Here is a 16,229-nt window from a genome sequence, read left to right as displayed (position 1 = left end):
CGCACGCACCTAGCTATTCAATCACAGGCTATAGCCAAAGATTTGTATAACTAAACCAAGATAGACCACACCCCGTGGTTTCAAATGGGAACAAATGAGCCATAGTGGGCAGAACAAGCAAGGAGGTGGGCAGAGCCAAGCACGAGCTAACGAGATTCTATTGGCGCGTTCTTGCAAACATTTGCATATTTCCTTTAGGGAACGCCTGTAACGTGTGCGTGTGCACAAACTCAATTCATCTTTGCGTTCTGTCAACAAAAAATACCCCAGAAAACTGTACTGAGATCAGATGTTTCATCGATGAGAAAATGTGCAGAATGTCGGCTAAAATTACAGCTCGTTCCGTCTTCTCCCACCGCCGACCGCTGGACTTCCTCTCACTACCATATTTGAAATTGAGTGGAACTGCCAAGCGGAAGCTTCACATTTATTCATCCGGTGAAATATCTGTATAATTGTTCTATTTGTGCTATAGGCTTCCATTCTTTTTTTACAAACATATCCCCTCTGATGTAGTTAATCTTTTATATGAACCCACCTAGTGAAGATCAAACTCCCGTCCAGTCTAACCCTCGAGGTGCGGAGCACATGCCACTGTCAACAGACGGCTTTTAAACAGTTGTGCTACTACACACATTTGGGACCAGAACATATTACAAATAAATGGGTTTATGTCAATGTGGGGAGTCCAACACTTCTCTCACCCTCGCCAGACTGCTTATTACGCAAACCCAAGGGCTTATCTAGCAGCGAGAGTGTGCGTGTCTGATCCTCTCACACGCTGCAGCCGGTGTCTGGCTGTTTAGGATGGGGAAGGTTTCAAATGCGGAAGTTTCCACCCATAACGCTGCCACCCCGAAGATGAGGCTTGCAATGACATCTGCGTTAGCAGCGCGTTAGGATAAGTTACCATCCCGCAGGGAAACTGTTGCTATACCTCCGCGGAACTGGAGTAAACTTCACATGGCGTCTCTGGCCAGCGCAGAGCGACGTGCGTTCGCTCTGAAGATCAACAGGTAATGTTCGTCTCTTTCACACACCTTTATGCCGTTTGCGTCAGGTTTGATTTGAGTGAGCTGTGTTACGCCAAAGGACGGGGAGTGGATTCCTTAACCGGCAGAGCTACATGTTGTGAATGTTTGTTAATAATACTGTAGGCTAGGCTACTCTATCATGGGTGGGTTGCTTTCCTTCAGTTAAACACTGAGATATTTGCTTTAATGACCGTCAATAATAATTATCTATGAATAAGGATATTAAACAGAATATTAAACAGGCTTTTGAGTGTAATAAACCAATCACACATTTTATTATACCATCTTTAAAGTAGTAAACTAACAATAAAACCCTATTCTATCAACAGTAGAGCTTATATACTGTATTTCCCCCCCAATGAACAAGAAAACATGCATATTTTCTGTCTACTTACAGCTCACTGAGTTGATACAAACATATTTTTGTCTGCTTCATTTCCTCCTCATTTGGGTATGTTTCTATATCTGGTCTGTATTTGATCATTTCCCCTCTGCATGGTGTATATGAAGCCCATCTAGCAGCCCAGTCGGAGATGCTATAAATTAAGGGATGTAGTCATTGTTCCTGCTCTGACACATTGACCAGGTGCAGAGGAAGTAGTATATGTGAGACCATTGTGTGTCATGCCGTTAGGCCATTGATAAAACAAATACATATCTCCCATGGCCCTATAGACTACTATAACTTTACATTAAAAAAGGAGTAACTGTGGAGGTGTGTATTGAGTAACCCATACCTCTTGCCGTTTCTGAACATTTTGTGGCATTCTAACATGTATCCAAATCACCAACCTAGACTGAACTATAAGTTATATTACACATTAATCGATGTGTATCCTGTCCATTTAGCTCAGTCACTCACCCCCTGCCTTCAGTATGCTGATGAGACCTACCATTTATTGGATTGTCAGTTTGATTGAAGTGGAGAAGATGGGGCAGCATCTCCTGTGTAATAGGGCTGAGGTCAGCTGCTGAAAGGCAGAGAGTATTTTATCTTGGTCCTTGAATGAACTGCTAAGCCAGCTAATTGTCTGGCTCTGTCTCTACAGCCTATATTGTCCACATGGGTTTTTGTTGCTGACCATAGCTGGTCACCAACCTATGAAAGTTCAGGATTGTGTGTGTGTGTGTTAGGGGTGCATGATATGTGGGAAAGAATGTAATAGCAAATTCTTTTTGACAAAATATTGCGATTTGATTGGCTATATAGGTTTTAAAAAACTTTAAAAAAATCTTGGGTGAAATGTTGGAATCTTAGAAATATAATGAATTATATTAAGAAGAGAAGTGGAAAGCAGCATTGTTCTAGTTTGGAATAATACACATTTTACCTAACAGAACCAGCCAGGTCACCTCTGATACAAGTCCGTATTTGACGTCCATCCATTTCTGAGGATGTCGGAGATGACGGGAAAAACCGGCTGCTAGGGGCAAAAGTGAGCGCTGTTACCTTCAAGTAGGTTTCGTAAGCATCTGCCTCTGATTCCAAGGGATGCATGTTTGAATCAAGTCATAGAAAGTTGTTTTTGATATTTTTGCTTTAAGACTATCCTAAACCTTAACAATTACCTTGACCATTCAGAGTCAATGGCTAACCTTAGGAATAGACTTTACCTTGAAATACTTATGTACAAGCTCTTCCCAGTGATGCAGTCTTTCAAATAAAATAGAAACACAAGGAATAAAATAAAATACACAAGAATGGAGCTACAGTGCATTCGGAAAGTATTCAGACCCCTTGACCTTTTACACATTTTGTTACTTCACAGCCTTATTCTAAAATGTATTAAATATTTATTTCCCCCCTCATCAATCTACACACAATACCCCATAATGACAAAACATAAAGTTTTTATAAATTTTTCCACATTTATTAAAAATGAAAAACGTAATCACCTTCACTCCAAAATAAAAAAATCACCTTTACTCAGTACTTTGGTGAAGCACCTTTGGCAGCGATTACAGCCTCGATTCTTCGTGGGTATAACACTACAAGCTTGGCACACCTGAATCTGGGGAGTTCTCCCATTCTTCTCTGATGATCCTCTCAAGCTCTGTCAGGTTGGATGGGGAGCGTCGCTGCACAGCTATTTTCAGGTCTCTCCAGAGATGTCCGATCGGGTTCAAGTCCGGGCTCTGGCTGGGCAACTCAAGGATGTTCAGAGACTTGTCCTGAAGCCACTCCTGTGTTGTCTTGGCTGTGTGCTAAGGGTTGTTGCCCTGTTGGAAGGTAAACCTTCGCCCCAGTCTGAGCTCGCTCTGGAGCAGGTTTTCATCAATGATCTCTGTACTTTGCTCTGTTCATCTTTCCCTCGATCCTGACTAGTCTCCCAGTCCCTGCTGCTGAAAACATCCCCACAGCATGATGCTGCCACCACCATGCTTCACCTTAGGGATGGTGCCAGGTTTCCTCCAGACGTGAGGCTTGTCATTCAGGCCAAAGAGTTCACTCTTGGTTTCTCATGGTCTGAGTGTCCTTTAGGTGCCTTTTGGCAAACTCCAGGTGGTCTGTCATGTGCCTTTTTACTAAGGAGTGGTTTCTGTCTGGCCAATCTACCATAAAGGCCTGATTTGTTGGAGTGTTGCAGAGATGGCTGTCCTTCTGAAAGGTTCTCCCATTGCCACAGAGGAACTGTGGAGCTCTGTCACCTCCCTTACCAAGGCCCTTCTTCCCTGATTGCTCAGTTTGGCCGGATGGCCAGCTCTAGGAAGAGTCTTGGTGGTTCTTCTTCCATTTAAGAATGATGGAGGCCACAGTGTTCTTGTGGACCTTCAATGATGCAGACATTTTTTGGTATCCTTCCCCAGATCTGTGTTTCGGAGCTGTACAGACAATTCCTTCAACCTCATGTCTTGGTTTTTGCTCTGACATGTACTGTCAACTGTGGGACATTATAAAGCCAGCTGTGTGCCTTTCGAAATCCCATCCAATCAATTGAATTGACCACAGGTGGACTCCAATCAAGTTGTAGAAACATCTCAAGGATGATCAATGGAAACAGGATGCACCTGAGCTCAATTTCAAGTCTCATAGCAAAGGGTCTGAATACTTATGAAAACAAGGTATTTCTGTTTTTATTTTTTATACATTTGCAGAAATGTCTGGAACCTGTTTTCGCTTTGTCATTATGGGGTATTGTGTGTAGATTGAGGACGTTTAAAAAAAAAAATGTAATCCATTTCAGAAAAAGGCTGTAACGCAACAAAATGTGGAAAAGGTGAAGGTCTGAATCCTTTCCGAATGCGCTGTATATACAGGGAGTACCAGTACCAGATCATTGTGCAGAGGTTCGAGGTAGATGTGTACATGAAGGCAGGGTAACGTAACAAGGCATCAGGATAAATAATAATAATAAGAGGAAAATAAAGAACAGAATAGCAGACGGCCTCAATTCCGCTAATACCAAAGAAAACAAAGACCCGAAGAGCCTTCTTATTATAGGCTCATTTCAATCATGTAGTTTCCAAAAAAGTGTTAAACAAATCAAAATGTATTTAATATTTGAGATTCTTCAAAGTAGATGGGTTACCTGAGGTGCATATGGTACTTTTTTGTTGCTGGATCTTTGTGGAGTTTTAACACATTTTGGGTCTGCCCGGAATTGTGTGTTCTCTAAGGTGGCAATTGGTCCACGGATGAAAGGGAAAACCAACCAAAAACCAACCAGGTTTTCTTTGATTAGTCTCGCCTCATTTATTTTCTCCTGTGGATTATACATGGTAGTTGGAATCCAATTTTAAGGTGTATTACCGCCACCAACTTAATGCGTTTGAGCCACTCAGTTGTGTTGTGACAAGGTAGGGGGGTATACAGAAGATAGCCCTATTTAGTGAACGACCAAGTCCATCTTATGGCAACAGGAGCTCAAATAGGCAAAGAGAAACGACAGTCCATCATTACTTCAAGACATGAAGGTCAGTCAATCTGGAAAATGTCAAGAACTTTGAACGTTTCTTCAAGTGCGGTCGCAAAAACCATCAAGCGTTATGATGAAACTGGCTCTCATGAGGACCACCGCAGGAAAGGAAGACCCAGAGTTCCCTCTGCTGCAGAGTATAAGTTCATTAGAGTTACTAGCCTCAGAAATCGCAGCCCAAATAAATGCTTCACAGAGTTCAAGTAACAGACACATCTCATCATCAACTTTTCAGAGGAGACTGTGTGAATCAGTCCTTCATGGTCGAATTGCTGCAAAGAAACCTCTACTAAAAGACACCAATAAGAAGAAGAGACTTGCATGGGCCAAGAAACACGAGCAATGGACATTAAACCGGTGGAAATTTGTCCTTTGGTCTGGAGTCCAAATTGGAGATTTTTGGTTCCAACCGCCGTGTCTTTGTGAGACGCTGTGTGGGTGAACGGATGATCTCAGCATGTGCATTTCCCACCATAAAGCATGAAGGAGGAGGTGTTATGCTGTGGTGGGGCTTTGCTTGTGACACTGTCTGTGATTTATTTAGAATTGAAGGCACACTTAACCAGCATGGCTACCTGCAGCGATACACCATCCCATCTAGCTTGGGCTTAGTGGGACTATCATTTGTTTTTCAACAGGACAATGACCCAACACACCTCCAGGCTGTGTAAGGGCTATTTTACCAAGAAGAAGAGTGATGGAGTGCTGCATCAGTTGACCTGGCCTCCACAATCCCCCAACTTCAACCAAATTGAGACGGTTTGTGTGTTCAGCATATGTGGGAACTCCTTCAAGACTGTTGGAAAAGCATTCCAGGTGAAGCTGGTTGAGAGAATGTCAAGAGTGTTCAAAGCTGTCATCAAGACAAAGGGTGGCTATTTGAAGAATCTCAAAAACAATTCAAAATATATTTTACATAACACTTATTTTGTTATTACTTGATTCCATGTGTTATTTCTTCATAGTTGTGATGTCTTCACTATTCTACAATGTAACAAATTGTAAAAATAAAGAAAAACTCTTGAATGAGTAGGTGTTCTAAAACTTTTGACCGTGTGTGTGTGTGTGTGTGTGTGTGTGTGTGTGTGGTCAATGCAGATAGTTTGGGTACCATTAACTGACTATTTAGCAGTCTTATGGCTTGGGGGTAAAGCTGTCTCGGACTCTATTGGTCCAAGAGCTGATTCTCCGGTACCAATTTCAATATGAATTAGATTAATTATGCAGCCCTAGTGTGTGGGTGGGTGGTGGTTCACCCCTAACAACAGTAATATGTCACTCACTGAGTTTGACACATTTCTGCAGTTGTGTGGTGATGAAAAGCTATTGTTTACATTCTTGACGGACAATTTATCAGCCATTTGTATTTTTCCAAATGTGAACACGTTTCATACTCTGTAACGTTGAATGAAGTAGGCAGGCAGTTTGGAAGTAATATACAACAAATCCACTCAACCTTTTTAGGTTCTGCACTGTAGCATGTCACACATGCACGCAAACATACGCATGTAAAGATCAGCACATTCCTCTTTCTCTCTCAAGATGGAGTGAGAAGGAAATCCTGCTATTTGATACGGTTGTTTCACTTCTCTTTTCACTTCATGACTGTTTTAAAACAGGAAATATTGGTTTCTTACCCAAGATAGAGGAGGTATTGAAGATACGTGCAAATATTTGCTCTGTAGAAAGAATGTAAATGCTATCCTCTCTACTAAGGCAAATGTATAAATCAATTAAAATGTCAATGAAATATAGACGGTGTTCTTAGGTCTACACCTGATGTTGTCAGTTAAACTCTGCGAATAAGCATTATACTTTGAGTATAATAGGATAGTAGACCAGGTAGGATAGCAGACCAGTGTTGATTTGAGGCCCTCCTAAATGTTGGGTCTGGACCCTCTACGCGCTCAGGGCAGATTCCATCCTCCACTCTCTCTCCTTGGGGAAAACTATCTTGCCAGCTATTTGATGTGTTTGTTTCTGTCTTATCCCCCCCCTCCCAACCCTCTTCTGGACAGGAAGCTGAGCTCTGATGCCACTGATAGGACTGACTGGAACCCATTTAGTCTGCAGCTGGAAGCTACAGTATGTGGGACACAAAGGGGACATCTCAATAGTCTGGAGTAGTTTCCCATCTGCTCTCTTTCACCTGAACTGACTTTTTAAGGAACTGGATGGTTGAAAGACACTTCCTGGTGGGCAATGCATCAGGTATCTATATAGTTTCCTCCATGCCCATGTTTTCAGATTAGTGCAAATGAAGTAGAGAAGTCGAGGAGAGGAAGGTACTTTAGACTATTATTGAGATGCACCCAAAGGATCACCCAGCTCCAAAATAATGACTCAATGGTAATACCAGCGTGTGGGTGGTTGTAACATTGATCATGACTGGGCCCGTTGGCTGAATGAAAGGTTTAGCTATCTGATGCCCCTGAGCCTGACAGCGTGAGCATAGCTGTGAGTGATAATAGCCTACAGTGAGGAATGCTACAGAATGATCCAGAAATGCTCAAAGGCACTACACACAAGTGCCGGCCTGCCACATAGTATGCAGCCTGGCAAAAAAAGACTGAGCTTTTTCCTGTCAGCAGAACTTACCCTCAGGGCATTTCCATGTGAAAGGACTCATGAGCACCAACATCGGAAGTTCATAAGAGCATGTCAATTCTGTTGTCAAATGAAACCTAAGAGTCACATTTTTTGTTGAAATTAAAGCACACTGTATATACATTTTTAATCTATCTACCAGAGAAAGTCATAAAAGCTATTATAAATACTTTAAAAAACAATAATGTTGACGTAAAGACTCCTGCCAACTAGTACAGTACCAACACTTATATTTAGTTTTGGAGAAATGATTTGCCTTGTGGAAGTTTAAGAAACATTGCCCTGTGCCTTGAAAATCCGTTACCAAAAAACCTCTACATCTTTAACATTTTCTGACTCCCCAAAGAAAAAGAACAAGAAAATGTAACTCGGTACAATAGTTTGTCTGAGAAAATCTGTTATTCTCTGGCACACTTAGTTGAAATCACAACAGCATGATATCAGTCCTGTCCACTGGGGAGCTATGGAGTTAACAGCGTAAATACACTTGCACTTTAAATTGTTATTTGGGTTCTGTGAAGCAAGACAGATGCTATATTTGACTGTTGCTGAGTTGACTATTGTGGAAAGGACATCATAGGTGGTTGAGTCCATTGCGTGTTTCCAAAGATGTTGCCAACATTGACTCACTTTCTGGGTGTCTGATCTTCACTTTTAATAATATGTTATGGTGTAATAAGGTGTTAGGCTAGCTGTTTCAACACCGTTAAATACTGTTGTTGTTGACTTGGTTACAATTCCTCCTGTCAGCAAATAGAAAGGGAAGTCCTACCATTTTGGGAGAACATCAACAGCCTACTACACAGTGCCTTAAAGGGGCAATCTGCAGTTGTTACATCCATTTTTTTTTACTAATACATGAATGATATGTAACCCATTGATTCTTGAAGAATATAACTTATGTCTCATAAGCTTAGTTCGACTATCGTACCTCAACAAAGTATATGTCAACAAACACTATAGCCTCAGTCTAAACATGCTTAGAACTATAATTTTGATATCATGGATGGTCAGTCCTTGGATCCATAGCTCTGTATGAATTTGAGTGGTTACATTTCTCCAGCCCCATCCTTCATTTTTTTTTTACTGAAACAGAGCCAGTGAGTATGCTATGTTATTGTTACAACTGCAGATTTAACTTTTAATGAGATGGAATTGAACCATGCTATGCTGACTGTTGTGGCCTGCCTGGCTTTGGCCTTTCACTAAATCTGTTACTTCGGGAAGTTTTGGGCCCTTGTGTTTCTCAATAGAGTTATGCTGTATGTTGGCTTGTCTCACTTTACCATGCCTTATTGTGTGTGTGTGTGTGTGTGTGTGTGTGTGCACATGGTTGTGTGGTGTGTGTGTGTGAAAGGTGGAGTAGTCTGCTTGTGTTTTAAGGTGTTCTCTATAACTCTTGACTTTGGATAACCACTTTTGTTGACCCTTGTGTATAGAGTTTATAGTTAATGTGCCTGTCTGTATATGCCTTGTGTTAGTTAGTGAGTGGGTGGGTGTGTGTCTGGTAGGAGTTGTTTATGGAGTTAGTGAGTTGGCTGTGTGCCTAGCTCTAATTTGTGACCACGCTAGTTGCATATGCCCCTAAATATTTTGCTGTGTAACCTGACATTTTTTTTATATTCACCCAGATAATTCATTGAATGACAATTCTATTTTTGCCATTGGAAGCAAGCACTCTGGCTGGTACATCTGCATCATATTTGACCTGCAGGGAAAGTCACTACATTGTTTCATTTCACATCACATGTGAGAGAAGAGAGAATTCAGGAACTCTTGTTGGAGGACAATGTATAATATGTGTGAAATGTATTGATCACATTTTTACTAACGCTGCAGATGTTTGCTTTAAAGCAGTATCCAAATCCATAGGATGATGTAGTGATCACAATATAATTGCCATATCTAGGAAAACCAAAGTTACAAAGGCTGAGCCTAATATAGTGTATAAGAGGTCATACAATAAGTTTTGTAGTGATGATGTAAAGAATATTTGCTGGTCTGTTGTGTGTAATGAGGAGCAACCAGACGCTGCCCATGACACATTTATGAAACTACTTATTCCAGTTACCAATAAGCACACACCAATTAAGAAAATGACTATAAAAACTGTTAAATCCCCTTGGATTTATGAGGAATTGAACAATTGTACAGTTGAGAGGGATGAGGCAAAAGATATGGCAAATAAGTCTGGCAGCCCAACTGATTGGCAAATTAAGAAATCATGTGACTAAACTAAATAAAAATAAACTACACTATGAAACAAAGATGATAAATTATATAAAGAGTGATGGTAAAAAGCTTTGGGGCACCTTAAATTAAATTTTTGGTAAAAAAGCCAACTTGACATTTATTGAATCAGATGGCTCCTTCATTTATTGAATCAGATGGCTCCTTCATTTAATGAATCAGATGGCTCCTTCATTTATTGAATCAGATGGCTCCTTAATTTATTGAATCAGATGGCTCCTTCATTTATTGAATCAGATGGCTCCTTCATTTATTGAATCAGATGGCTCCTTCATTTATTGAATCAGATGGCTCCTTCATTTATTGAATCAGATGGCTCCTTCATTTATTGAATCAGATGGCTCCTTCATTTATTGAATCAGATGGCTCATTCCTCACAAAGCCCACTGATATTGCAAACTACTTTAATGACTTTTTAATTGGCAAGATAAGCAAACTTAGGGATGACATGCCAGCAACAAACGCTGACACTACACATCCAAGTATATCGGACCAAATTATGAAAGACAAGAATTGTACTTTTGAATTCTGTAAAGTCACTGTGGAAGAGGTGAACAAATTATTGTTGTTTATCAACAATGACAAGCCACCAGGGTCTGACAATCTAGATGGAAAATTACTGAGGATAATAGAAGATGATATTGACACTCCTATTTGCCAATTTCAATTTAAGCCTACTAGAGAGCCTGTGCCCTCAGGCCTGGAGGGAAGCTAAAGTCATTCCGCTACCCAAGAATAGTAAAGCCCCCTTTACTGGCTCAAATAGCCAACCAGTCAGCCTGTTACAAACCCTTAGTAAACTTCTGGAAAATATTGTGTTTGATCAGATACAATGCAATTTAACAGTAAACATATTGACAACAGAATTTCAGCATTCTTATAGGGAAGGACACTCAACAAGCACAGCACTTACACAAATGACTGATGATTGGCTGAGAGAAATTGATGATACAATGATTGTGGTTGATGTCTTGTTAGACTTCAGTGCAGATTTTGACATTATTGATCATAGTCTGCTGCTGGAAAAACATATGTGTTATGGCTTTACACCACCTGCTATAATGTGGATAATGAGTTACTTGTCTAACAGAACACAGAGGATGTTCTTTAATGGAAGCCTATCAAATATAATCCAGTTAGAATCTGGAATTCCCCAGGGTAGCTGTTTAGACCCCATGCTTTTTTCAATTTTTACTAACGACATGCCACTGACTTTGAGTAAAGCCAGAGTTTCTATGTATGTGGAATACTCAACGCTATACACGTCAGCTACTACAGCGACTGAAATGACTGCAAAACTGAGCTGCATTTAGTTTCAGAGTGGGTGGCAGGGAATAAGTTAGCCCTAAATATTTATAAAACTAAAAGCATTGTATTTGGAACAAAACACTCATTAAACCCTCAACCTCAACTAAATCTTGTAATAAATAATGTGGAAATTGAGCAAGTTGAGATGACTAAACTGCTTGGAGTAACACTAGATTGTGAACTGTCATGGTCAAAACATATTGATGCAGTAGTAGCTAAGATGGGGAGAAGTATGTCTATAATAAATGATGCTCTGCCTTCTTAACAACACTACCAACAAGTCAGGTCCTACAGGCCCTAGATTTGTCGCACCTGGACTACTGTTCAGTCGTGTGGTCAGGTGCCACAAAAAAATACTTAAGAAAATTGCAATTAGCTCAGAACAGGGCAGCACGGCTGGTCCTTGGATGTACATAGAGAGCTAATATTAATAATATGCATGTCAATCTCTCCTGGCTGAAAATGGAGGAGAGATTGACTTGTTCGTTATTGACATGTTGAATGCACATGGATTTAGTACTGTAGATATGTGGTAGTGGTGGAGTAGGGGCCTGAGGGCACACAGTGTGTTGTGAAATCTGTGAATGTATTGTAATGTTTTAAAATGGTATAAATTGCCTTAATCTTGCTGGACCCCAGGAAGAGTAGCTGCTGCTTTGGCAGCAGTCATTCATTTCAATGGGGATGTCCACAACGGAGTGGCATCGCAACGCCCCCTTGCGTCCATGGCTCCGTTGCGAAACACATGCCGCCTACTTGCGTGTAGGCAGTCATTGGAAGTAAGATAAAGTAAGTTAAATAAAGTCTTTTAAATAAAATCTTTCAATTTTTCTAAACTCTGCGTTGTCTTCAGTCTGGTCAGATTCTGTCAATAGAACCTAACCACAGGACAAGATGAAAATAATTCTGGTTTTTGGCGATGGCTTTATGGGATAGCTAGCAACTTATAAACAATATAATATATGCCATTTAGCAGACGCTTTCATCCAGCAAACAGTTAACCAATCCTGTTAATGAGTATTTTAATAGTAATGTTGAATAATTGTGATTGGTCTATTAACCTTAGACGCCATTTTGAATAATCTAAAATACTCTTTTTGTAATCTATAACAAAATGATGAAGGCAAAGGGCCAAAAACATTGTTTTACTGTTAACACAAAAGAAGCACTTGTTGCTGATTGTTCTCTTCATTTTTCTCTGTCATGATGGTTGGGCTTTTACAATGCAGACCGTTTAAAAGCCCAAACCGTTCAAATGGTATGACTCATATTAGCAGAGTGACATTTTGTATTTCTATCGTGGATTCGCGGGTCACATCATTTCATAATCCTTTTCGTGGGCCATTTTAAAGTCTGCTACTTGCGGCCGCTAACTATTGGTTAATAACAAACAACCTTGTCCAGTCATGTTAGAGCTGGCAAACAACCAGTAGGGTTTAAGATTACACCGGAAGAAAGGAAATGAGCTGTGTTTTTGTTTTCCACTCCTGCTACTAAATGTTAGGTTTTATTTAACCTTAGCAGTAATTGTACAAAACTACAGTAGAAGATACATTATGTACGCATGATGAGTTGATTGGATACTGTACAACATATACTGTACAAGCATTGCAATCATGGCTTATTTTGATTCCAGCCGTAGCGTCTTCACTCCAAGTTGTATGTTTACAGTTGGGTCTTGTACATATATTCGACCAACCCATGGAACATCCAGTTCAGACTCACATTCCTTAGACATTCATAAAGGTGCGGCGAATACCAGAGGTAGTCTTAGAATGGCCCTTGTACTCTTCAGTATACGCAACTCTCCTGGCGAACTGCAGTGGTGTTATCAGTGTTTTATGCCATGCCTCCTCCTGCATAGTTTACCTTAACAACAGTTTCCTCATTTGAGTGAACGATCCCTTTTTTAACAGGAGCTCGCTCTCTTGCTTTCTCGCATGCTCTCTCTCTCTCTCTCACATACTGCCCAGTCTCATTCCATGGGGTCACTGAGCCTGTTAGGAGGAACTGCAACCACATGGCTCTGAAGGTCATGACCTGGGCGGGATGCAGGCAGTTGGGAGGAGAGTAGCATGCAAATGAACACAAAGCAAAGTCCAACAAGTTAGAGCCACAGCCCATAGCCACATACACCATACAATGTGGTAAACATATCACATTTTGTCCAAATTCACACTTAAGCCACAAGAGGAAAGTTGACAAAATGGTATGGGAGGTTAACTATAAACTGTGCTATACTGACGTAAAACTACCGCCTCAAAGTTTCTGTTGGCTAGCAACACATGATAGTCCTAGGGTTGAGATGCCCACATAATTCTGTTGGTTGGGGAAGGGGCAGAGGTGATCGTTTAGTTGCAGATCAGAGCTATCCTAAACAATGGCCACAGTGAGTTAATGAACACAGAGCAGTGCACATGAACAGCATGGGGACTGGGGGAGAGTCAGGGCCACTGACCCATTTGGCAGTGCCCCTCAAAGATTCCCAACTCCAAGTTTTAATGTCACATGCACAAGTACAGTGAAATGCCTTTCTTGCAAACTCAAAACCCAACAATGCAATAATCAATAACAATGTATTACTAGAAAAAAAACATGAGATATAAGAAGAAAAATGAAGAACACAATAGTTAGGTAAGGTAAGTAAGCAAGCATACTATATACAGGGTCAGTTCCAATACCATATATACAATGTGCAGGGATACTGGAGTGATGGAAGTATACTGAACAAAAATAGAAGCTCAACATGTAAAGTGTTGGTCCCATGTTTCATAAGATGGAATAAAAGATCCCAGAAATGTTCCATATGCACAAAAAGCTTATTTCTCTAAAATGTTGTGCACAAATTTGTTTACATCCCTGTTAGTGTGCATTTATCATTTGTCAAGATAATCCATCCACCTGACCAGTGTGGCATATCAAGAAGCTGATTAAACAGCATGATCATTACACAGGTGCAGTTTGTGCTGTGAACAATAAAAGGCCATCATTGATTTTGCCCAAATAGGTCTGGCATATTCCCATGTTCAAGAAGCTTTCCGTTTTGATTGGGTTATTTTGCCCAAAAAACTTTAGGCCTACCTATAGAAAAGGAGAAAAAAAAAACTCTGCATCTCTGCCCAGCCTGTCAAGAAGGGCCAATAGGATGTTGAGCCTGCTCTCCAGGCACCATCTGAAGCAAGAGACTGTTTCAAAAAAAAAATACATTAAAAGGCAGTAATAAGTCATTTCATTTACATTTTATTCTAAGTCACAGCCTATATGCAAAATGTATAGACTATAATGATTTAATACAACAACATGTTGTTTAAATGCTGAGCGCTTTGTCGGATCCAAGATGGCGTAGCAGTGCAGACGTGGTTTGTCGTGCACTTTTGTATTTTTTGTGTTTTAAAATAAATATTTGTAAATTTATTTTCAATATCTTTTCTATTTTTAAATTGAATATACCTTCTGGTAACCCGCCTCGCCCAATGTGACACGGATCCACCATTTCTTTAGACCTTATAGCCAGAACCTCCATTAGCTACTAGCTATTTAGCCATTGTTAGCCACTGCTAGTGGCCTTTCCTTCTGCACAGACACCAGACGTTTTTTTTGGGGCTTGATAATACTTGCCAGCATCGGACTGCTTTCTTCACTACAACGCCGGATTCCTGCCGTAAACCCTGGACCATTACTCCTGATGGCTAGCTGCCACCGAGTGTCCCAGCCCCGAAGCTAGCCCTGAGCCAGGCCAACCCCCCGGCCTACTCTATGATCACCCGGATACTCAGCCGATGCCTCCCGGACTCTACCCCAACACGGCTAGAATCCACCACTCCACCGGATCCTTGCCGTAAGCTCTGGACCTTTGCATCGGATCATCGCTGCTAGCTAGCTGCTACCGAGTGGCTATAGTGGCTAACGCCCCTGCCCCGACGCTAGTACCAGTTAGCCGTGAGCCAGGCGCATCTCCCGGCTAGCAAACAAAATTACTACAACTACAATTACCTCTTCCGCCATCTGGTCTCGACCCTTTGTCGACACGGCGCCCCGCCTGTACCACCACTACTGGTCCGCCGACTTAACTCCATCCGCTGTGCCCTCAACCGGCCTTTGCCGGACGTCGGAGCAGACGCTTCTACTTACCTCGGCCTGCTAACTTTAAACGCTGTGTCTCCCGCGTGCTAGCTTAGTAACGACTACCCAGCGGCTTCCTTGTTCCATCTATTGCTGTTCACCTGACCCTATGATCACTTGGCTACATAGCTGATGCCTGCTGGACTGTTCCTTAATCACGGTACTCCATTTTGTTTATTTTTTGTTTATCTGTCGGCCCCAACTCAGGCCCTGTGTGTAGTTAAACGACCCTCTCTGCCCATTCATTGCCATTTTACCTGTTGTTGTTGTCTTAGCTGTTGTTGTCTTACCCGTTGTCTTAGCTAGCTCTCCCAATCAACACCTGTGATTGCTTTATGCCTCGCTTATGTCTCTAAAATGTCAATATGCCTTGTACACTGTTGTTTAGGATAGTTATTATTGTCTTAGTTTACTGCGGAGCCCCTAGTCCCACTCAACATGCCTCAGATACCTCCTTTGTCCCACCTCCCACACATGTGGTGATCTCACCCAGCATAACCAGCCTGTCCAGAGACGCAACCTCTCTTATCATTTCTCGGTGCCTGGGTTTACCTCCACTGTACCCGCATCCCACTGTCGTGTCTTTGGCTATGCCGGATTAAGTTATATGACATGCTATTCTATAAGACAATTTCTCTGTAATTAATATTACCTGATTAAGCTAATCAGGTTGATGATTAAGAGAGTCAGGGCACCACGAAATAATGTTTATAGAGTGGTTATCTTCCGAATAAACTCTTAAAGACCTGGTCATCTTTAGTAGTAGCTTCAATAGCAGTCAATATTTAATCGTCACCTTGTTAAGTCTCATCTGAAAGTGGTAAATTCTTGGTTATCTTCACGAACCCTGGCTAACCAGTTGTAATCTGCTAGGATACTTGGTTTTCTTCCCTTGACATGTGCGCTTGTGTAAGCATAAGCTCACATGCACAACGGATCATCCAATTAGGATTTATGCTAGGATCCGAGCAAAATACCAGCCTTAGTAAAG

The 16,229-nt window shown here is 41.2% G+C and overlaps 1 protein-coding gene across 3 annotated transcripts in view; it reads left to right on the top strand.

Annotated features, from left to right (window-relative positions):
* The first annotated feature begins 835 nt into the window (after positions 1-835).
* Positions 836-16,229, top strand: part of dock8 (dedicator of cytokinesis 8) — a 92,551-nt gene continuing 77,157 nt past the window's right edge. For all 3 annotated transcript variants that reach the window (XM_029638302.2, XM_029638303.2, XM_029638300.2), the window contains exon 1: positions 836-1,016. In XM_029638302.2, the coding sequence (XP_029494162.2) occupies positions 964-1,016 (53 nt within the window). In that variant the 5' untranslated portion in view covers positions 836-963. The remainder of the gene's footprint in view (positions 1,017-16,229) is intronic.

The sequence above is a fragment of the Oncorhynchus nerka genome, linkage group LG27 (genome assembly GCF_034236695.1).
Source record: "Oncorhynchus nerka isolate Pitt River linkage group LG27, Oner_Uvic_2.0, whole genome shotgun sequence".
NCBI classification, from domain to species: Eukaryota; Metazoa; Chordata; class Actinopteri; order Salmoniformes; family Salmonidae; genus Oncorhynchus; species Oncorhynchus nerka.
Note: the sequence above shows the minus strand (reverse complement) of the source record. Positions and strands in the feature narration are given on the sequence as shown.